The following is a 24,277-nucleotide window of genomic DNA, read 5'->3' as shown; positions in this document are numbered from 1 at the left end:
CTCATGGTGATATACAGATTAATAGAAATGGGATGTAAGAGTTACTCAATAAGAAGCTAGAGCTAATGGGCCAAGAATTGATTTAATTAATACAGTTTTTGTGTGATTATTTTGGGTCTGGGCAGCCGGGAACCAACAAATAACATATAAAATTGCATCAAAACTTTCCTAAAAAAAAAAAAATAAATAACTGGTTCCTTCCCAGAACCAGTAGATGTCTGCTGAGCTGGCCTCACTCCAGTGAAGTGTGGCTTGCTCATTAAGATGCCATCTTTGGTAGCTCAATATAGGTCCAAATGCAGGTTGGTCATCTTCTATACCCATCTCCTGAGAGCCCTACTGTAGCACCTAGGAGTAGACCGAGACCTGAGAAAGCAAACTGCATTGCTAAGGGATTTGAGTATCTAACCCTGAAAGGCCATCTCTTGACTGACTCAGTAGACCCTCACTCGGCATATGATGGAATGCTTCTCCAGGGCAGTAGGATGGGTTACAGTTAACACTGATAACAGTGGATTGCACTAATAGTGAACAGAAAGGGAGTATAAACCCAGGATAGCCACTGTCTTTGCAAGGAAGCTTTCTATTTTCTTGTTTTATTGGTATTGACACCTGTCTGCAATGCCTAACAGTCTATGTGGAATACTTTTGAACTTTGAACTTGGGAATCTCCTGAAATCCACTGGGAGTTTCTGAGCTGCATCTTTTCTGCCATACAGTTTGGTTAAGATGTCTTTAGTGATCTTTGCTTATTATTCTATTGTCTGTGTTTTATTGTGTGTGTTTGTTACTTGTTTTTCATTATAAAAAGAATTAGAATAGCTCTATGGTTTCTTTGGATTGATTGTTTAGTCTCTATATTAAGAATCAGTTTTTTCTCAACAAGGGGCAAGTACACAGAGTTTAACAAATTTGATAAAAATAACTTGTTCTAATTTATAGAAGAAAAAATAGACTATAAAATATTAGTCTCTCAAAATGATGAGGCAAGTGTATGAGAACGATTTTCACGCTTGTTTCTTATAGATGTTGCCCAACTGGAACAAGAGCAAAGCCTGCGTTAGACGAGTGGTCGTAAGCATTGCCGTAAGTTGGTGACCAGTAGTAATGCCTTTTAAGGCCATTGGAGACCTCTGCGAGGTAGACACGTCCATCCACCACGTATGGCTCCACATCTGTACTGTCTGGCTTTAGCCGGCCACTCTCCAGCAAATCTGAATACGCCTAGGATTTGTAGAAAACTGTCATTAGTAATATCATTTGTTCAGTTTACAGTGCTTGTGTAAACACGTAATCAATTTAGCTGTGCTATTTTGTAGATTAAAATAAAAATTCTTTGCTGGGCAGTGGTGGCGCACGCCTTTAATTCCAGCCCTCAGGAGGCAGAGGCAGTTCAAGGCCAGCCTGGTCTACAAAGTGAGTTCCAGGACAGGCTTCAAAGCTACAGAGAAACCCTGTCTCAAAAAAACCAAAAAATAATAAATAAAATATTCTTAATAACATTTCTCAATTTCAGTATTGTTCTTGATATAAGTAAGTTGTATTATTTATACATAATGAAAGCATAATGTTATAAAACTGACTTCTCAGTTTTACCATATAAGGCATTCTTTCATACGCAAGTCCTTGTGAATCTTAGTTAATTCCCTGTAATGGTAATTTTGTGATCCGTGGTCACATTTTTCTTGTACCCTTAAGAGGTGGTGGTAGGCAAAGTGGCGAGCCCCATATGCTGGCACATGCCTGTATTCTCAGCTCTGCAGAAGCTGAGGCAGGAGGATGGCTGAGTTCAAGCCCAGCTGATTGCATAGCAAAATCTTGTCTTCCTCAAATAAATCTGATGATTAGTAGGACCTCACACCTCAGAATAAACAAACAAACAATAAATAAATAAACAACCCCATATGGAGTTCAGTTCAGATGAGTCCCCCGAAGTCAATATGGAAGTTTAGTTTTAAGAAAAGACAACTCCATAGTATTAGATGTGACCTACAATAAAAGAATTATTGTAGAGTTTTCTTTGTGTGTCCCTATGGCTTCTTGGTCTTAATTGCATCATACACTCTTATGAGCTGTTTTGTCAATAAAGTTGCCACTGTAGAAAAATGGGAGAAATTTTGACATGAAAAGATTTCCAAGTTTGGTTTTGCTTTCTCCAACAGAAATTCATTACTTTTGGCTGCATAGTTTACATAGCTTGTGCTGTGCGGACTCCCAAAGGCCACGAGTATTTCTCTGAAGATGATGGGTAGGTTTCAGGGCACTTTTAGTTTTGGCCATTCCTTCTGCAAATCTTACGCTATTTTCCTCTTCTTTCAAATGAGAGATTTTTTTTTTTCTTTTCACTATGCTTTCTGTCTCTAAAGGAGCATGATTCTCAGCAGCTCATGGAACTTTTTCCAAAGCTGACCACATACTCGAACACAACACGAGTCTCAACAGATACAAAAAAATTTGAAATACCATCCTGTGTCCTGCTGGACCACTATGAATTACTGCTATATCAACAACAACAGAAAGTTTGCAAATTCATGAAAACTGAATAACTTGCTACTGAATGAAAAGTAGATCAAGACAAATCAAAAAGGAAATTAAAAACTTTTTAGAATTGAATGAAAATAGCTGGGCGGTGGTGGCGCACGCCTTTAATCCCAGCACTTGGGAGGCAGAGGCAGGCGAGTCTCTGTGAGTTCGAGGCCAGCCTGGTCTACAAGAGCTAGTTCCAGGACAGGCTCCAAAGCTACAGAGAGAAACCCTGTCTCGAAAAAAACTAAAAAAAAAAAAAAAAAAAAAAAAAAGAATTGAATGAAAATGAAAACACACCATACCCAAATCTATGGAGCACAATGAAGGAGAGGCTATAAGAGGCAAGTTCATAGCACTAAATGCCTACATCAAAAAAATTGGAGAAATCTCATTAGTAACTTAACAGCACACCTGAAGGCTCTAGAACAAAAAGAAAAAAAAATAGCATTCAAAAGGACTAGGTGGCAGGAAATAGACTCAGGGTTGAAATCAATAAAAGAGAAACAAACAAAAAACCAACACAAAGAATCAATGAGACAGAATTGGTTCTTTAAGAAAATCAGTAAGACTGACAAACCCTTGTTAAATTAATTAAAAGGGGGAGAGAGGAGATCCAAAGTAATAAAATTAGAGATGAAAAGATACTGATCCCAAGGAAATTTAGAAAATCATAAGGACACACTTGAAATATCTGTGCTCCAGGAAATTGGAAAATTTAAAAGAAGCAGATAAACTTCTTCATATGTACCATATACCAAAGTTAAATCAAGATCAGTTTAAACAGACCTATAGCCCCCAGTAAAATAGAAGCAGTAGTTAAGTCTCCGAGCTGGACCTGGAGAGATAGATGGCTCAGCAGTTAAGAGCACTGGCTGCTCTTCTAGATGTTCTGAGTTCAATTCCCAGCACACACAAGGCGGCTCACAACCGTCTGTAACTGCAGTCCCACCCATGGTAACCCGCGCCCTCTTCCAGTGTGCATACATGCAGAGAAAACAACCTTATACACAAAATACATAAACCAATCTTTTTTTTAATGTCCCCTAACAACAACAACAAAGCCCAGGGCTTCAGCACAGACTTTCAAGGAAGAATGAATGCCAGTGCTCTTTCTCACTAATAGAAGGGCCATTGTCTAATCCTTTTCTACAAGGACACATTTACCCTGATACCTAAACCACACAAAGAACCAACAAAGAGCACAAAGTCCACCCACCACGATCAAGTAGGTGCCATTCCAGAAACGCAGGGAAGGTTCTGCGTAGGTAAGTAGTGTGAAGGACTTGGGGTTCACATGCAGAACACTAAGCGCTACACAGCTTCTACAGTGTCCTGTTCCTGTGTTGACACAGGAGGAAATTTGCTACATCAAATCAGGTGTAATTTCTGTTCTCATTTGGAGGAACTGGAAACTGTGACTCAGTGATCCTTAATACCTGTACAGAGCATCTGCTATCTTTCTGAGCAGCGACTTTGTTAGGGTTTAAGTTAAAAATTGCCCAAAGGATACTGTGACACCATTCTTTGCAGCCACGTATAAAAGGAACTTAGAGGTATTGGAGAGCCCCACAAAAGTCAGAACTGAAAACACTTACCACACATGTAGCCTCGTCGAATTTATTCCCCCAAATGTAGATATGAGATAATACGAGGTTTGTTTTCATCGACCGTGAAAGTGCAATGAGCCCTTCGCCTTCTATCTTGTTGCTCACTACGGACAATCTGTAGAAAGAAAATAATCATGGAATTCTGAAATCCCGCAAACAATCTTAAGTCAGCATCAGCACTTCTTAAATCCATCTTATTAACGGGTTTTAATGTGGTCATCCAAAATATTGGCTGTTTAGGTCCTTTAATCCAGGGAACCAATTTTCTATTAAATGTGTCATGGACCCATGAATGGTTCCAACATTTTGAAATTAGCCTGAGCCCCCCCCCCCCCCCCCATTAAGCTTTATTTATGCATTTGGGTGCTTTGTATATATGGCTGTACACCAGAAGAGGGCACCAGATCTCACAGATGGTTGTGAGTCACCCTGTTGCTGGGAACTGAACTCGGGACCTTAACCAGTGCTCTTAAGCACTAAGTCATCTCTTCAACCCCTATTTGGTAAATGTTTGACTACATTAATACATTACATATGTAAATATTGTGTTAAATACTTATGAATTTTTTGTTAGAATTCAGGATTAATAAGAGTTTTCGGGGCTGGAGAGATGGCTTAGCTCGGAGCATCTGCCGCTTGTGAAAGGACCAAGGCTCTGTTCCCAGCATCTGCCTTGGGCAGTTCGCAGCAGGTTTAACTCCAGGTCCAGGGCTGTGATTCCCTCTTGGGCCTCTATGTACACATTCGGTGCATGTGAGAACACATATGCATAAATAAAAGGAGAAATAAAATTTTTTTCTCATGAGTTTGAATACACAATTACCCTATTAGATTCACCCAATTTTTAAAATATACTACTTAGAATTTTTACTTATTTTGATTAAATATAAAAGCCATACTAACGCTTTAAGACTCCTGTTGTGGGAAGTTAGAGTTTCACTGAGGTACTTTGCACCTGCGTTTTCTATTCTGTTAAAAGAAAGATCTATTACTTCCAGGGTAGTATTGCTTTTCAGTACCTCGGCCAAATACACCATTCCATCGCGAGTTATTTTATTGCTGGGGAAGGAAGCATATTTAGGAATATTTTAAAAACACAAAGGAGTATCCTTATATTCATAAAATACTTGAGACCATATAGTAAGCTTTTTATTTTCTGTTTGCTGAACTTCGAAAAATAAAAATTCCCCATGAGAGGCCAGAGAAATGGCTCAAAGGTTAAGAGCACTGACTGCTCATTCAGAGGTCATGAGTTCAATTCCCTGAAACCATATGGTGGTTTACAACCATCTGTAATGAGATCTGGCGCCCTCTTCTGGCAGGCAGCCATGCACACAGGCAGACCACTGTATCTATAATAAATAAATAAATGAATCTTTAAAAGAATTAACCATCCCAACATTTTAAAAAATCTCCATGAAATAATGCTCCCACCTGTCTAGCAATCAAGTTATCACAGATGTATTACAGTAGAAGCTAACCTAATACAGCCTACAATAAAAGTTGACCAACAGTTATGATTGATAGTCACTGAAAACAGTGTCTAACATGGATGAACATTTGTGTAGAGTATCCCCAAGACTGAATCTTTGCATTATCATGTAAATTAACGCTCACCAGCTGACATCAAGGTAGCGCAGGCTGCTGTTCAGAGTCAGTGCACCGCACAGCTGCTGCAGGCCAAAATTTCTCATGTCATGTTTACACATGTGCAGCTCAACAAGGACGTGATTTTCTTTCAGCATGTGGCCCATGTGAACTGTAGACTCCTCCTAAAAATAGGTAAGATCTTTTCTGAGTTTGAAATATTACTTTTCCATTTCAAGCGCGTATATATTCTTGAAGTTAGGTAGAATTTTGTTTTGTTCTGTTTCTTGGTACAGGGTGTCGTTATATAGCTAGGGCTCTGTTGCCCAGCCTCCTGAGGACTGGTGGTTACAGGTGTATGCCACCACGTCTGGCCTTAAATTAGCTTGTTAAAAATATTACATTAAAGGCAAAACTAGGCCGGGTGGTGGTGGCGCACGCCTTTAATCCCAGCACTCAGGAGGCAGAGGCAGGCGGATCTCTGTAAGTTCAAGGTCAGCCTGGTCTACAAAGTGAATTCTAGGACAGTTAGGGCTACAAAGAGAAACCCTGTCTCCAAAAGCCAAAACCAAACCAGCAGCAAAAACATAAAGAAAAAAAAATAGGAAGGTTGAGCAGTGGTGGTCACACCTTTAGTACCAGCACTTGAGAGGCAGAGGCAGGCAGATCCCTATGAGTTCAAGGCCAGCATGGTCTACAGAGTGAGTTCCAGAATAGCCAGGGCTACATGGAGAAACCCTGTCTCAAAAAAACAAAACAAAACAAAAATTCTATTAAGACTCTTAGTTTAGGGCTAGAGATATGGCTCACTGGGTAATAAGGGCCTGAGTTGAGATTCCCAGTATTCATATAGAAGCCAGGGATGACCATATGTTTTCCTGAGACCTCATTGTTGGCTGGTAAAGACAGGCAGATCATGGGAGCTCATGTCCAAACAGTGAGCTTTGTTCAGTGAGAGGCCCTGTCTGAAGGCAATAATGCAGACAGTAAATTAAGAAGACCTCTGGCATTCTCCTCGGACATCTGCACACACCCTCACAGGCACACACAATCACATACCACAGACACATACAATCACATACCACAGACATACACGATCACATACCACAGACACACAATCACATACCACAGACACACAATCACATACCACAGACACACACAATCACATACCACAGACACACACACAATCACACACCACAGACACACAATCACATACCACAGACACACACACAATCACACACCACAGACACACACAATCACATACCACAGACACACACAATCACACACCACAGACACACACAATCACATACCACAGACACACAATCACATACCACAGACACACACAATCACATACCACAGACACACAATCACATACCACAGACATACACAATCACATACCACACACACAATCACATACCACACACACAATCACACACCACAGACACACACAATCACATACCACAGACACACAATCACATACCACAGACACATACAATCACACACCACAGACACACACAATCACACACCACAGACACATACAATCACATACCACAGACATACACAATCACATACCACAGACACACACAATCACACACCACAGACATAAAATCACATACCACAGACACACACAATCACCACAGACACACACAATCACATGCCACAGACACACAATCACATACCGCAGACACACACAATCACACACCACAGACACACACAATCACATGCCACAGACACACACAATCACATACCACAGACACACACACAATCACACACCACAGACACACACAATCACATACCACAGATACACACAATCACATACCACAGACACACAATCACATACCACAGACACACAATCACACCACAGACACACACAATCACATACCACAGACACACACAATCACATACCACAGACACACAATCACACACCACAGACACACACAATCACATACCACAGACACACAATCACACACCACAGACACACACAATCACACACCACAGACACACACAATCACATACCACAGACACACAATCACATACCACAGACACACAATCACATACCACAGACACACACAATCACATACCACAGACACACACAATCACATACCACAGACACACACACAATCACACACCACAGACACACAATCACATACCACAGACACACACAATCACATACCACAGACACACACAATCACACACCACAGACACACACAATCACATACCACAGACACACACACAACAAAAAACACTCTGCCAAGCCGGGCGGTGGTGGCGCACGCCTTTAATCCCAGCACTCAGAAGGCAGAGGCAGGCAGATCTCTGTGAGTTCGAGACCAGCCTGGTCTACAAGAGCTAGTTCCAGGACAGGCTCCAAAGCTACAGAGAAACCCTGTCTCGAAAAACAAAAAACAAACAAACAAAAAAAAAACACTCTGCCATATTTGCACTTGACATCTTTTTTTAAAAAAAAATAAAACCATCTACTGTCTCAGATCATCTTGTGTGTGTTTGTGTGTGTACTTATGTGCGTTTGTGTGTTTGCGTGTGTGCTTGTGTGTTTGTGTGTGTTTATGTGTGTTTGTGTGTGCTTATGTGTGTGTGTTTGCGTGTATGTGTGTACTTGTGTGTGTATGTTTGTGTGTGTATGTTTGTGTGTGTATTTGTGTGTGTGTGCCTAAGGGGAGCACAAGGGAGTGGACCAGGTCTCACGGCATAGCCTGGGCTGGCCTGGGAACTCATCATCCTACCTCGACCTCCCAAGAGTACTGGGATTGTGATGTGTACCACCATGTGTAGGTTCCAAATGAAATGTGTACCTTCTTAGATGAGTAGCAGGAACTTGTAAAAAGTAGTAACTAAGTGACTGAAAAAGAGGATGGGTAATTTGTTTTACAGTGACAATAATAGTTATTTTTAGAGGAAAACCAACAAAGCAATTTGTATATCTTATTTGTGTAAACCTTCCCCCATTCCCATAGTATTTCCCTGGCTTTGTCACCGATCATCATCTTGATGGCTTAAGACCCAGACATTTCTGTCTTACTCTGTTTTGAGACCCTCAGCTCTGCTTTATCTGCCTACCTTCCATCCTTTCATAGTGATTTAAAGTTATGGAATAGATCTGTTCAGTTCTAAAGTTTACAGTCTAGATGTCACTAGGCGAAGGGCATGCATGTGCACACATATTTCCTCCTCAGGGATGATCAACACCAGGTAATTTTAAGTTTTTATGCAAAGCAATTTTGTTAAGAAGTCCCTGTAACATACTTTGTGAACAAGTCACAGTATTTTCCTCATCTTTTTAAAAAACTGTTTAGACTTATTTGTGTGTGCACATGCTTTGCCGCTTCTGTCTGCGCACCATGAGTGTGTCTGGTGCTTGCAGGAGCCAAACACGAAAAGCAGCACTTTAAAATGTGCTAAATCCTCAGTGACAGAAAGGAGGAACAATGGTATAGGTGATTTTAAATTACGAATGATACTTTGAAAGTTCAAGGTTTATTTGAGCAGTGGCCTGTAAGTGCATTGTTTGAACCAGATAAAATGCTCGGGGCCTTTCTTTTGTCCTCTGTTGAGACCTGTAAAAGAACGGGTTCTTACTGTTTTTGTTTTGTTTTGTTTTTATTGAGCTATATATTTTCCCCCACTCCCTTTCCTTCTCCTCCCCTTCTACCCTTCTCCAAGGTCCCCATGATCCCAATTTACTAGGGAGATCTTGTCTTTTTCTACTTCCCATGTAGATTAGCTCTATGAATGTCTCTCTTAGAGTCCTCATTGTTGTCTAGGTTCTCTGGGATTGTGAATTGTAGGCTAGTTTTCTTTGCTTTAAGGGTTCTTATTCTTTATGAATTTTTCTTTTTTCTCTTTTTTCTTTTGGTTTTTTCGAGACAGGGTTTCTCTGTAGCTTTGGTGCCTGTCCCGGAACTAGCTCTTGTAGACCAGGCTGGCCTCGAACTCCCAGAGATCCGCCTGCCTCTGCCTCCTGAGTGCTGGGATTAAAGGTGTGCGCCACCACCGCCTGGCTGAATTTTTCATTTTATCAGAGGGGGTGAGCATGTGTGTGCATGCACATGTCACAGTGTGCATGTGGAGGTCAGAGGACAGCAGACAGGAGTCAGTTCTGTTCTTCTACCCTGACCTTCAACTCAGGTCGTCAGGTTTGGCAGCAGGAACTTTTTAGTCCCTGAAACGTCTTGCCAATCCAAGTTCTTATTTCCTTAAGGAGAAGAATCCCACCCAAAAGGATGTGGGGAAAGGCAGCCACACTGTCATCTTCCTCCAACAAGAGCCTTAATCTATAGACGGGATCAAGTTCAGAATTGCCAACTATACATGCACTTGCGTTGTTTCAAGATGTAATGGCTGAGCCATATCAATACAGCAAATGACAAAACAGTGGAGACTGGGCTTCCCACCTGGCTTCAAGCATACATACTCTCTTTCACCTAACTGTCGTACACAGGTTTACACAGAACCTAAGTTTCACAAGCTTGCTGCGTTAAGTACCAGCAGCTAAATACTTGCAAGTCACCAAGAAGTGGCGTAATTTTCCTTTAATACTTTTACAAGTATTAAAGTTCTAAGAATGCAGTGTATTCATGCACCATAAACCCCAGCTGGACCTTAGTCCGGTGCACAGTGTCGTCACTTTGAATACTGACCTGTTCTCCATACAGTATAGGTCGGTTCAGGTTTATCGCCTTGATCACTTTGTTCTGAGTCAGCACTGTGGTAAATGCTATCACGCTTTGCAGTCCCTACAAACAGGCAAATCGATAGAGAAAGTTGACAGTGTATCAATCTCCCTGTATTACAATCACAAGATAACTATCTGAGTTCTGATTAAATTGTTTGTGCAAAAGTTAAAACATCCCTTCTCAGAACTGAGTTGTTGCCATATTCCTCCACCCCACCCTAAAGTCTGCCGCGTGCGTAGGAAAGTTCCTAACATTTCAGTGCCCGTTTCCTAAGCGTGACCCTGGGCTTGCTCCTAAGTCCTTTAGGCTCCTCACAAATGAAGAGATAGACCCGTGGACCGCAGCTAAGTCTCATATGTGTACATCCTGTGCAAGCATTTTTTTTTTTACATTCTTACAGGTACATTATGTGAGTGCAACTGGGCAGGTCATTAAAACACATTTATTTATTTATTTGTTTATTTGTTTATTTATTATGTATACTATGTTCTGTCTGTGTGTATGCCTGAAGGCCAGAACAGGGCACCAGACCTCATTACAGATGGTTGTGAGCTACCATGTGGTTGCTGGAAATTGAACTCAGGACCTTTGGAAGAGCAGGCAATGCTCTTAACCTCTGAGCCATCTCTCCAGCCCCATTAAAACACTTTTTATAGCTCCTGCAGATCTCTCCAACTCTCTCACTGGAGGGCCTGCCTTCTCTCATCTTTGTGATGGACAACCACACACACACACAGCCTGTGATGCTGGTAAATAGCTTTCTCTCACCACCTCTCATCCAGCTGGTCAATAGTCTGAACACCTGCCTCCAAAAGAAGCCTCCGATCAGCTCATCTCTGAATATCTGCTACATCTGCCTAAGCACCCCTTGCCGCAAACACGGACGGCTGCAGCAGCTCTCCCAGTGGCCCACTGGCTTCTCTTTGCTGCCCTCCACTTTCCTCAGAGAAACTGTCAGATTGTCCCTCAGCTTCAAGCCTGCCCATGATTCGCATTTATATCAACGTCCCATTCTCTGCCCCCACAACCTTGCCATGAACTTCTGCTCTTGAGGGCACTCCTAACTCTGCTCACCCACCCACCTCCCTTGTGACCTCTCATAGTTTAATGTGGGAGGAGTTTGGTACTGTTTTGCTGTCTAATTAATTCCACCCTGTTCATTTGGGTTTTATTTATTGTAGTACTGAGGACCGAGCCTAAGCTCTTATGCATGCTACATGTGGACTCAAACTTGGCCCTTTTTAATTTAATTTTTTTTTATTTTGAGACAAGGCCTGGTGAAGCTGTCCAAACTGGTCTTGAATTCATTCTGTAACCCCAGGCTTCCTGACTCCTAAGTCTTACCTCCTCAGGTGTCAGACATCCATCTCATCAAACAAAATTACCTCCTCCCCAACATCGGAGTAGCTGGTTTCCTTCAAAGTACTTTCCTCTGTTGACTGACATCTCTCCCGAGTAAACTACAAACCCTCATGAGGGCAGAGACTATCTCAGATTCACGGTTGCAACCTTTTAGTATCACGAGTGACCCTTGATTCACTGCTTCCCAGAATTATACAGGCTACATTTACCTTTAAAAACATCCTTCCACTCAGTAGGCAGAGGCAGGTGGATCTCTGTGAGTTCGAGGCCAGCCTGGTCTACAAGAGCTAGTTCCAGGACAGGCTCCAAAGCTACAGAGAAACCCTATCTTGAAAAACCACAAAAAGGGGGCTTGAGAGATGGCTCAGAGGTTAAAAGCACTGACTGCTCTTCCTGAGGTCCTGAGTTCAATTCCCAGCAACCGCATGGTGGCTCACAACCATATGTAATGAGATCTGGTGCTCTCTCTGGCGAGTAGGCATATATGCAGACAGAACACTGTATACGTAATAAATAAAAACCTTTTTTTTTTTTTAAAAAAAAATCCTTCCAACCCATTGCAGATTTTGTGTCCTGCTGATGTGCATTGATCGTAGGTCATACAACAGTTTTAAAGGTCTCAAGATCTGAAAGCACGATCAAGAAAAGTGCAATTTAGAATTTGAAGGCATGCAAAAAATGCAGGTCTTATTATCTGGTGGATGAAGCCTCCAGAGCAGCTTTTAGCCTCAACACAGCTTTCCCAGGACAATGTACTCATTGTGAAATAGTTTCTGTCAGAGGAAATTTATATTAATACCAATGGAGTGGTATTTGTTGAATGTAAGTGAGCCTGTCTATTTCTGTAAGTCACATATAGGTTAAGATGAGTTATGCTTAGAGTTTAGACATCTCTTTATTATGCTACTTATTATCCAATTCTGTGTTTGCTGTAATATGATCTTTAAAACTTTATTTTATGTACAAGTGTCTTGCCTACATGTATGTATGTGCATTATGAATATGTAGTATCAGAGTAGGCACCAGATCCCCTAGAACTGGAGTTATTGATGGTTGAGAGCTGCCACATGGGTGCTTGGAACAGTCCTCTGTAAGAGCAGTACACGCTTCTAAGTGCTGGGCCATCTCTACAGTCCCTATAATCTGATTAACAGTCCACATCACCGTGTGAATGGAAAACCACATTTCCCACGGGGTAGAGTAACCATTGATAAATATCTTGTCAGGGTAGCAGTATATGCATACAGTTCCAGCACTTAGGAAACAGGGACAGGAGAACTCTGAATTCAAGCTGGCTTGGGCTACATGGTGAGACCTTTGCTCAGGAACAAACCAGAAGAAACCCATCCTCTAGCTTCTTGTGCTGTTCCCCTGGGAGAAGAACCCACGGCATGAACTGGCTCACCAGGTCACAGTCGCCCAGGTCCAGTTTCTCCAGGGACGAGTTAATCTGCAGCATGGCAGCAAAAAACATGCCACCCGTATTTTCAATCTTATTTCCCGTCATTCTCAAGTATTTGAGAGTTTTGTTTTTCTGGGGAAAAAAAAACAATCAAAACTTAGTTGCTTAAATTTGAATCCACAAAATTCTCAATTAAATGAGTCAGGAGGTCGTATTACTATCTGCAAATTCATTTTTATAGAGAAAGAGTAAGATATATTCTGAAAAAGTAACATTTAATTTCTCATAATAGCTGAATATTTTTTAAAAGATGACCAAGCAACAAACACCCAGGAAATGGGAGATTTTAAAGAGCTTTTATGGAAACTCTGTAGGTCTGTTTCATAAGAAAAGCGTATTCCCGAGCTGAAATTCACATGGCGAGAACTGGCTGTTCTACAGTGTTCTACAGTGTTCAGTCACCAGGCTGCGCAGCCAGCCTCTAACTACTTCCCGGACACTTCCCATCATCCCTTGAAAGCTGCCCTGTATCCAGCTGTCCTTCCCCATGTCCCACATTACTTGTGTGTGTCTGTGTGTATCTGTCTGTGCATCTGTGTGTCCGTGTGTGTGTGTGTCTGTGTGTGTATGTGTCTGTGTGTGTGTCTGGGTATCTTTGTGTGTGTGTGTATGTGCATGTGTCTGTGTGTGTGTCTGGGTATCTGTGTGTGTGTGTGTCTGGGTATCTGTGTGTGTGTGTGTAAGTGTGTGTGTCTGTGTGTATCTGTCTGTGCATCTGTGTGTCCGTGTGTGTGTGTGTCTGTGTGTGTATGTGTCTGTGTGTGTGTCTGGGTATCTTTGTGTGTGTGTGTATGTGCATGTGTCTGTGTGTCTGTGTGTCTGTGTGTGTGTCTGGGTATCTCTGTGTGTGTGTGTGTGTAAGTGTGTGTGTCTGTGTGTCTGTGTGTGTGTCTGGGTATCTGTGTGTGTGTGTGTGTGTGTGTGTGTGCATGTGTCTGTGTGTCTGTGTGTGTGTCTGGGTATCTGTGTGTGTGTGTGTGTGTGTGTGTGTGTGTGTGTGTGTGTAAGTGTGTGTGTCTGTGTGTTGAGGATCGAAACCAGTGCCTCACATGTGCCAGGCCAGTCGTTCTCAACTTGTGAGTCGAGAGTAGAAGACCCTTTCACAGGGTTCACATATCAGATATCCTGCATACCTGATGTTTACATTGTGATTCATAACAGTAACAAAATTACAGTTATGAAGCAGCAACAAAATAAGTATATGGTTGGGGTCCCCATGCCATGGAGTATTAAAGGGTCACAGCACTAGGAAGGTTGAGAACTGCTGTTTGGCAAATGTTCTGCCATTGAGATATATCCCCAACTCCCATTTTCATATTGTGTGTATGGGTGTTTGCCTGCATGTATGTACTTGCACCATGTATGTGCCTGGTGCCCATGGAGACCAATGAAGGATGTTGGATCCCGTGGAACTAGAGTTAAAGTCAGTTATGAGTTGCTATGTTGGTGCTGGGAACAGAATCCAGGTTTCATGCAAGAGCAGCAAATGCAGGAAAAAATAAAACAAAATAAAAACAAATAAAACTTAAAAGCAAAAATCCAACTGTTGTCTGAAAGTAGCTCACCTCGTTAGCAATGGCACAAGACTGAACACCATCTAAGAAGCAAGTATACACTGAAAACAATGTCAGAAACAGTGGCCTTCAGGCCAAACTTAGAAGACAGAGACCCCGCATAATCATAAAGGGAACACTCTACCAAGAAGATACAGTGATTCAAATATATTGTATAACAAACACTACTGGACGTAAAGTGGAAGGCCCAAATACAATGAGCTCTAGGCTCAGAAAACCTATCTCAAAAAATAAGGTGGCCAGCCGGGCGGTGGTGGCGCACGCCTTTAATCCCAGCACTCGGGAGGCAGAGGCAGGCGGATCTCTGTGAGTTCGAGACCAGCCTGGTCTACAAGAGCTAGTTCCAGGACAGGCTCCAAAACCACAGAGAAACCCTGTCTCGAAAAACCAAAAAAAAAAAAAAAGGTGGCCAGTGATAGAGGAAGACATAACATCAACCTCTGGCCTCCATACACACACACACACACACACACACACACACACACACACACACGAAAAAGCAAGAACAACCCAAATCCAAAAGTGATAAAATGGATACTAAGAGGATAATCCATAGACTCCACTAAACAAAAAGTTGATTCTTTGAAAAGTTAAACAAGAGGAACAAACTCTTAGCCAGACTAACGAGAAGAAAGACTCTATGAAGTTAGTGATGGAAAAGGTTTGTTACAACAAGATGAAATCTAAGATTCTTAAGGAATATGTTGAAAGCATATTCCAACAAATTGGAAAGTCTGGGGAAAAAATGAATGTTCTTAGGCACATGGGAACCACCAAAATTAAATCCAGAGGCTGTAAGTAAGGAAAGGATCCACATGGTCTCACACCATACACGGAAAGTCCTAAGTGGTCCACCCCAAAAAGCTGTTCAAACTGATAAGTCCAGGGAGAGCAAAATGCAAGACTTACCTAAAATCAATTCTATTTCTCTATTCTAGAAAAGAATGACCCCAAGTAATGTTAAGAAAATAATTCCTGGGAGCATGGGGACCATGGGAGAGGGCTGAAGAGGAGGGGAGAAAAAGAGGAGGTAGTAGAGAAAAATATATAGCTCAATAAAACCAATAAAAAATTTAAAAAATAATTAAAACTAAAAAAATAGAAAAGAAAAGAATTCCAAGCCAAGTGTGGTAATAAGCATCCTTAATCCCAGCACTCAGGAAGCAGAGGCAGGCATATCTCTGAGTTTGAGACCAGCTTAGCCTATACAGTTCTGTGGTGTAGGAGGTCCTTCTGTCTATGTGTTGCTTCATTGGTTAATAAAGGAACTGCTTTGGGCCTATAGCAGAGCTGTAGGGGAACAGAGCTAGGCAGAGAAAACTAAACTGACTGCTGGGAGGAAGAAGCGGGGAGTAAAAGACAGACACCGTGGAGCCGCCAGAGTCAGACATGCTGAATCTTTGCAGGTAAACCACTGCCACATGGTGATATACAGATTAATAGAAATGGGTTAAATTAATATAAAAGTTAGCCAATAAGAAGCTAGAGCAAATGGGCCAAGCAGTGCTTTAATTAATATAGCTCCTGTGTGATTATTTTGGGGCCAAGCTAGCAGGGCAGCTGGCAACTGAACAAGCAGTTCCTTACAACAGTTCTAGGCCAAATGAAATTGTCCCGTTTTAGTAGAATCAAACTGCATAAAATATAATGGATATAGTTAACAAAACAAGGACAAGACTTGCATACTGAAGGATGTAAACCACTATACATTTCAAAGGAGATAAAGAGCCAAGTAGTCAGAATATCTCATGTTCGTGGACTGGAATAGTTGGCATTATTAAACTGACAGGATTCCCCAAACTATTTACAGACCTAACTAATCAAAACCCCAGCTGCTTTTCTTCTTGAAATTGACAAAGTGCTCTTAAAATTTGTATGGAAATGCAACTGACCCAGAAGAATCAATATAATCTTGAAAAATTGTTACAGATCTATGACTCCTATCTTCATTTTAAAAAGCTATAATTGGGGGCTGGAGAGATGGCTCAGAGGTTAAGAGCATTGCCTGCTCTTCCAAAGGTCCTGAGTCCAATTCCCAGCAACCACATGGTGGCTCACAACCATCTGTAATGGGGTCTGGTGCCCTCTTCTGGCCTGCAGGCATACACACAATATCAGAATGTTGTATACATAATAAATAAATAAATATTTAAAAAAAAATAAAAAAAAAATAAAAAGCTATAATTTAGAAACAAGATAGCATGGTATTAGAGTAGAGACAGAGAGTGGATTCTCAGAGCCTGAGAGCACTATAAAAACAAGCCTCACATGGATGCTCAACCATTGTTTAAATTTATTTTTTATTTGTTGAGATTATGGTATAGTTATATTGATTCCCCTTCTTGCTTTCTTTCCCAAATGATGTTTTGAAAAAGATGCCAAAACAATTGAATGGAAGAAGGAATAGTTTTTAATGTGTGTCTGTGTGATAACAAAATATTTACATATAAAGAATAAAGTTAGACTCCTACTGCTCACTATATACAAAAATTAAGTCATGATGGGTGAATGAAAGAAAACTCTAAGAATCAAACAGGCATGTAAATCCTTGCAACTTTTGGTTAGCCAAAGCTGCTTTAGATAGAACACTTAGATTAAGGTATAATAATCCTACCAACTAAATAAATGTGAACCTTGTTGAGACAAAACATTTTGTTTAAAAGAGCATCAAGAAAGTGAGGGAAAATATTATCAATCATAAATCTGATGTTTTTTTCCCCCTCTGGAATATATAAAGAACACTTACAACTCCAAAAGACTGCCTGCCAGTTACAGGGTGCACCACTGTAGCCCGTGTGCTCAGACACCTGAAGCCAAAGGATCACGTGGGCAGAGGTTCAAGATTAACCTGAGCAAATGGTGATAGCATCTCACAATGGACAAAATCCAGGCTCTGGAAGGCGGCAAACGATTTGAACAAAAGCGCCTCCCGAGGAAGAACACATGAGAACCATGGGAAGGTGTTAACATCAGTCATTGGGGGCTCCTCACACACACGCAGATGGTCGGGACTAAGATGGCTAAAAGGTGCGACTACTTTGGAAAACAATTAGGCAGTTCCTTAATATATTTTTACAGAACTATCACATGGCCCAGCAATTCCACTCCTAGGTATTTGTACACTGTGTGAAAAAGTGTTGCTGTGATTGGTGTAACAGGATGCTGAACAGTCAATAGCTAGGCAGAAGAGAATAGGTGGGACTTCCAGGCAGAGAGAGAACTCTGGGAAAAAGAAAGATGGCATTTTGCCAGCAATCTCAGAGCAAATCGGATATGCCATACTGAGGAGAGGTAACCAAGTCAGGTGGCAGAACATAGATCAAAAATTATGGGTTATTTTAAGCTACAAGAGTTAGTTGAGAAAAAGTCTAAGCTAAGGTCAAGCTTTCATAATTAACAATAAGTCTCTGTGTCATTATTTGGGGGGTGGCAGTCCTGACAATAAAGTACTTCTATATATACCCTCCACCAATTAAAAATAATTGCCTACATAGAAACATGAAGGTGCAAAATAACATTATTCATAATAGCTAAAAGTAAAAACTCAAATGTCTATCAACTGATGAACACAATGTGATATACCCACAAAATGGAATATTACTGAACAATAAAAAATATGTTTTGGGGTTGGAGAGATGACCCAGCAGTTAAGACTCTGGCTTGCTCTTCCAGAGGATCTAAGTTTGATTACCCAAATAGCAGTTCACAACCATCCATAACTCCAGTTCCAGGGACGCTGACACCTTCTTCTGGCCTCCCAGTACACCAGGCAAGCGTGTGGTGCACAGACATGCATACAGACAAACTGTGTTACAACATCAATGAACCTCAAAAATATTAAGTCATATCATATATGATTCTATTTATATGAAATAATCATATATGTATATGATTAGTGGCTACAAAGGCTGGGAGTAGAAGGGTTTTCTGTGGAGGTTATAAGAATGTCCTAAATATAGCTTCTTGGTAGGGAAAAGCACTGCCCTGCAAAGGCGAGCACTTGAGTTCAAATCCCCAGCACGCAAATAAAAAGTCAAGCATGGCTGCACATGCCTGGAACTCCAGTGATGTGGGACTCCCCTCTGTATGCTGTGATTACCATTGGCTAATAAAGAAACTGCTTTGAACCTTTGTCAGGGCAGAACAGAGCTAGGCAGGGAAAACTCAACTGAATGCTGGTAGGAAGAAGGAAGGCAGAGTCAGAGAGAAGCCATGTAGCCCTGCCAGAGCTAGATGCTGGAATTTTACCCGGTAAGCCACAGCCTTGTGGCAATGCACAGATTAATAGAAATGGGTAAAATTAAGATGAAAGAGTTAGCCAACAAGAGGCTAGAGCTAACGGGCCAAGCAGTGATTTAATCAATACAGTTTTTGTGTGGTTATTTGGGAGTCTGGACGGACAGGAAGCAAACAAGTGGCCTCCCTACTATACTCCTACACAGAGGAGCAGAGACACCTGAGTGTTCAGTGGCTAGCCAGCCTAATCTAAATGGAAGGCTTCCCTCTTTCTGAGAAGTTTATTATGGCAATAATGTCGGGGGTCATAAAGGAAGACACTGGACTTTCTGTTCTGACTTTCATATGCAAGAACACAGGCACAAGCACCCACATATGCCTGTAAACCCCTCCCTGAGTGATCACATACATATACACACACATAAAAATATTCTAAAAATAATGGTGGTGGTTACACAACTCTATAAATAAACATTTGTATACAGGGTCTCACTATGTAACCCTGGCTGGCCTGACTCCTTATGTAAACCACACCAGCCTCAAAGTCACAGAAATCCTCCTGCCTCTGTGTACCACCATTCCCAGTCTCTCAAAATACACTTTCCTGGAGTTGAAAACTTTGGAAGAGTTATGCTTTGTGTATACAAATTACATTGCAATCGATTTTGTTAATTTTTTTAAGGAAGAAAAGGCTTGCAGTTAAGTTTGGAGATGGAGTTTATCATAGCAAGAGAGTGACGTGGATGGTCACATTGCAACCACACTCAGTAGGCAAGGCGAGATGGATGCTGGGGCTCATCAGACTTTCCCATTTTCCATAGTTTATCCGCTCTACATCCCATAGCTATGGAATGGTGCCTCCTGCATTTACTACAGACTCCTCAGAGGTATGTCTCCTGTGTGATCCTAAGTCCAGTCAGGTTGACAGTGACCTTTAAACATAAATCTACTCTTTGTCAACTTGAAACCTAACCACATCACTTATAAGCGACACCATCACCGTTTCTCAGAGGCACATGGCCATCTCGTAAGCATCACGCAGTGATCTCATTTCTAAGTTCCCCCTACGTCTTAGCAGTTCCCACTTCATACTAAAGTCCAAGATCAAAAATCTGCTCTGACACTCGAGGTACTCTCAACTGTGAGCCCCTGTAAAATGAGAAAAGAAGTTGCACACTTCCAGTATCCATTCCCATTCCAACAGAGAGGAATAAGAGGACATTGAAGGAGCAGACAGACGACAGCAAGATCCAACCTGGGGCTGCATGTCCAGCATCTGGTCTCCACTAGGGTTAGGTCTCTGCCCTTCCAGCTCTGTTCTCTGTGGCCAATTATGGCCTCTTTCAAGAGCTGGCTCCTCTTGCTGCCTGCAGCTTCCCTCAGTAAACATCCCATGTTTCTAACGTGCCCAGCACCCTAACTTTCCATTATCACTTAGACTCCACCTCTCATACCTGCATGCACAGCCCAGAAGCCCCACAGAACGATCTGCACACCAGAAGAGGGCACCAGATCTCATTAAGGATGATTATGAGCCACCATGTTGTTGGGAATTGAACTCAGGACCTCTGGAAGAGCAGCCAATGCTCCTAACCACTGAGCCTTTACCCTGTTTAGTAATTTTTTAATGAGTCCAAAGCTCTTAAGTAAGAGCCACACTTTTATAAACTGAACTACACTAAAACTATATATTTAAGGAACTAAAGAACTGTCTCCATGGTTAAGGGCTATCACTGCTCTTACAAAAGACCTGGGCTTGGTTCCCAGCACTCACATGATGGTAACAGTCACCTGCCACTCCAGTTCCAGGAGATCAAATGCCCTCTTCTGACCTCTGCAGGCACTGTATACACATATATGCAGGCTCATACACATAATAAATAAATAAATTTTTGGGACTGGAGAGATGGCTCATCAGGTGAAAAAAAAATGCTCTTCCAGAGGACTCAGGATCTATTCCAAGCACCCATGGGCATCTCACAACCATATGTAACTCTAGTTCCTGGGCATCTGACTTCCTCTTCTGGGTTCTGCAAATACTAGGAATGCATGTGGTGCAGAGACATGTATGCAGGCAAAACACCCATCTACAGACACACACATACACACATGCTCACACGCACGCATACACACATGCCTGCACACGCACGTACACAGTCACAAACCTCCACCCAAAACTGAAATAACATAAAGCTCACATTAACTTTGGTTATGCTGTTTCTAAACTACAAGAAGTTAAAATTCACAGATCAAATACAACTCTGCGGTATATAAATGCTTACATGTAGTGCTTTAGCAATCAATTCTCCACCTTCAGGTCCAATATCATTAAACATGAGGTTTAAGTAAGTGATACTTGGCTGTTTCTAGAAGAAGAGAAAGGAGCTATTACATTTTTATTACTGGAAATCAATTCATCTATGCACACAATTTATTTAATTAAAAATATCTCCATAGGGGGCTGGAGAGATGGCTCAGTGGTTAAGAGCATTGCCTGTTCTTCCAAAGGTCCTGAGTTCAATTCCCGGCAACCACATGGTGGCTCACAACCATCTGTGAAGAGGTCTGGCGCCCTCTTCTGGCCTGCAGACATACAGACAGAATATTGTATACATAATAAATAAATAAATGAATGAATAAATAAATAAATAAATAAATAAATAAATATCTCCATATAAAATCTAACAGAATTCCAGCAAAGGCAATCACTATTTAAGGAGAAAATCAAAAGGAAGTCACTCTTGTCTTTTTTTTTTTTTCCTTTTTGGTTTTTTGAGACAGGGTTTCTCTGTAACTCTCGTCTTTCAAACACTGCAATTGCAATATCATCGAAAGGAAAAGACTCGGTTTAGTTTCCCCAACAACTGAACGTATGGACATCTTTGAGTATTTAACCAGGGTGTACATACAGGTTTGCAAAAGACAACTCAGGAGCTCCAGGCCTCAGCTCTCCTGAGCGCAAACACAGGTGGATTTCCATGCATTCTGAGAATTAGACATACACCTGAGACTTAGCATCCTTGTGTTTCCATGCTTAGTGTTTGCCTGTGTACCATTGTCTACATGGGTTCCTCTCAGCAGAATGGCGGATGAGGGCTGTTTGGTGGCAATGTAATACCTGAAGCAGTTTTGCAGCGTAGTAGGCACCGACATCACCTATGAGGTTATATTTCACATCCAGGCCTGAAACACACGGGGGAACAGAAACCGGTGTTCCTTACGAAGAATGCTTCAAATCAGGAAAATGAAAAGCAGATGCTGTTCATTCTTACGCATACGTACCAGTGATACACGTCAGGTTACCTAAAACTTTGGAAAGAAGCCAAAAATCTTCACCTGTCATTCTTTGTGTTGGGACTAAGCGGTTATTACCAGCAATATTTAATGTGATTCCTTCCTCTGGTCTGCCAAAATAAGAAAGACAGAAAAAGTGAGGAGGAGACAATGTTGACAATGAGACAAGAGTTAAAAACCCGTCACATGCGAAAAGTAGTATCACAGAAAGTCAGAAATCAGTTTAACATAGCTAAATTCCCCACCATTTAATTTCTCACATACACCCCACTGTCCAGCTTTTTATTTCTTTTGTAATAAAACATTCCCGCAAAAAGAAATTTAAGACCCAGGCTCTGTTGGTGAACACTTTTTTTTTTTTTTTTGGCTTTTCGAAACAGGGGTTCTTTGTGTAGCCCTGGCTCTCCAGTCTGGCATCTAACTCACAGGCTCCTGCCACTGCATCCTGAGAGCTGGGGTTAAAGGTTTGCGCCACTACTGCCCCAGCTGGTGCACTTAATCCAGCACTCCAAAGGTAGAGGTTGGCAGATCTCTGTGATTTGGGGTCAGCCTCTTCTATAGAGCAAGTTCCAGGACATCTAGAGCTACACAGAGAAACCCTTACTCAAAACAAAACAAAACAAAGAAACAAAAAAAAAAGGGAAAGAAGTGGGGGCCAGAGAAAGAAATTTAAGGGAGAATGTGTTGGTTTCAGCATTTGATTCCAAGTCATCTACCCTTGAAGAGAATTTGCAGTGGAAGGAGCCTTAAGCAGCTGGTTACATCATAGCCACAGTCAAGAGCAGACAGAAGCCAGAGGTGGAGCGTTTGTTTTTAAGCCCAGCTCTTGTTCAGCCAGTTTTCTTAGACCACTCAAGACTGCATGCCCAGGGCTGGCACCGCTCCCAGTGGGCTGAGCCCTTCTACATTCACTACTAATCAAGAAAATTCCCCCCCTGGCTTTGATACAGGCAATCTGGTGGGGGCATTTTCTCAATTGTGGCATCTCTTTCCAGGTAAATCTAATGTGTCAAGTTAGAAACAAGAGCATCAATTAGAACAAAGGATCTGCCTGAGTTCTCCCAGCCACAGGAACCAAGATAACTAACTACGGGGGCTCTGGCTTGAGGGCTCCTGGTCCAGTGCTCTCCCCAACGTCAGATATTGCACCTGGGATTTCAAAGCCTTACACGTCTACCGAGGTCCCTAAATCAAAAGCTATGTCTACGTTACCAAGCTATCTTCAAATGGGAATGAAGCCACTGGATTTCACAGACAGGAGGGTACGTGAGTACTTTTGATACAGCTGAAGATTGATCTTCCTTACCCCTTTTTAATTTCTTCATCCAGTTTTTGGAGTATATCCAGTATAAAAGGGTTAGGGTTCCGTAAGTTTTCTGAACAAAAGTGATGGTACTGTTCCTGGAGGTTAGCCATAGACTCTGGAGCACTGGAAACATCAATGCTTCATCATCACAGATCAGTTATTCCCAAAGTTTTAACAACTGAGTTTCTTTCAAAGGAGTGTGTGTGTGTGTGTGTGTGTGTAGTGAGGATGAGGAAGAAAGAGAGAGAACTTAGAATGGAGGGAGGGGACCAAACAGGCTATAAATCCACCAGAGAGTGGGAAGGCGGTGGTTATGAGTGGGGGCAGACTAAGCACCAGAGGCAGGGAGACTGTGACTATCTGAGGGGGGTGGGCAGACTGTGTACCAGACCGGGGGCGGGGGGAGTTGTGGTTATCTGAAACGGGGGCAGACTATGCACCAGAGGAGGGGAGACTGTGGTGTCTGAAAGGAGGTATGGGCAAATTATAGCTCCAGTCAGAACCCTAGCTGAAAAGGAGCTCGGGGGTGGGGGGAACTACACTCTACCACGAGTTAGTTGTTCTTAGCCAAGGAGAAAGAGAAGCCAGAGCAGGGCTCCCTCCCACTGAACTACTTTCCTCAGACTACT

At 41.9% G+C, this 24,277-nt stretch overlaps 2 protein-coding genes across 3 annotated transcripts in view; one reads left to right on the top strand and one right to left on the bottom strand.

Moving 5' to 3' along the window:
* Positions 1-1,392, top strand: part of Mynn (myoneurin) — a 28,854-nt gene extending 27,462 nt beyond the window's left edge. For both annotated transcript variants that reach the window (XR_005974919.1, XR_005974920.1), the window contains one exon: positions 1,027-1,392. The gene's annotated coding sequence lies outside the window, so the exon portion shown is untranslated. The remainder of the gene's footprint in view (positions 1-1,026) is intronic.
* On the bottom strand, positions 1,021-23,758 carry Lrrc34 (leucine rich repeat containing 34). The gene is made up of 10 exons (XM_041659007.1): positions 23,649-23,758; positions 22,331-22,452; positions 22,167-22,231; positions 21,331-21,414; positions 13,182-13,310; positions 10,379-10,474; positions 5,751-5,905; positions 5,037-5,192; positions 4,122-4,248; positions 1,021-1,224 (listed from the first exon to the last, which is right to left on the bottom strand). Exons 1-10 carry the CDS (start codon positions 23,756-23,758, stop codon positions 1,021-1,023), a joined length of 1,248 nt encoding a protein of 415 aa, XP_041514941.1.
* Between the last annotated feature and the right edge of the window lie 519 nt (positions 23,759-24,277).

Source organism: Microtus oregoni, unplaced genomic scaffold, assembly GCF_018167655.1.
Source record: "Microtus oregoni isolate MIOR12 unplaced genomic scaffold, Mior012 000010F_ref0000083, whole genome shotgun sequence".
Classification (NCBI taxonomy): Eukaryota; Metazoa; Chordata; class Mammalia; order Rodentia; family Cricetidae; genus Microtus; species Microtus oregoni.
Note: the sequence above shows the minus strand (reverse complement) of the source record. Positions and strands in the feature narration are given on the sequence as shown.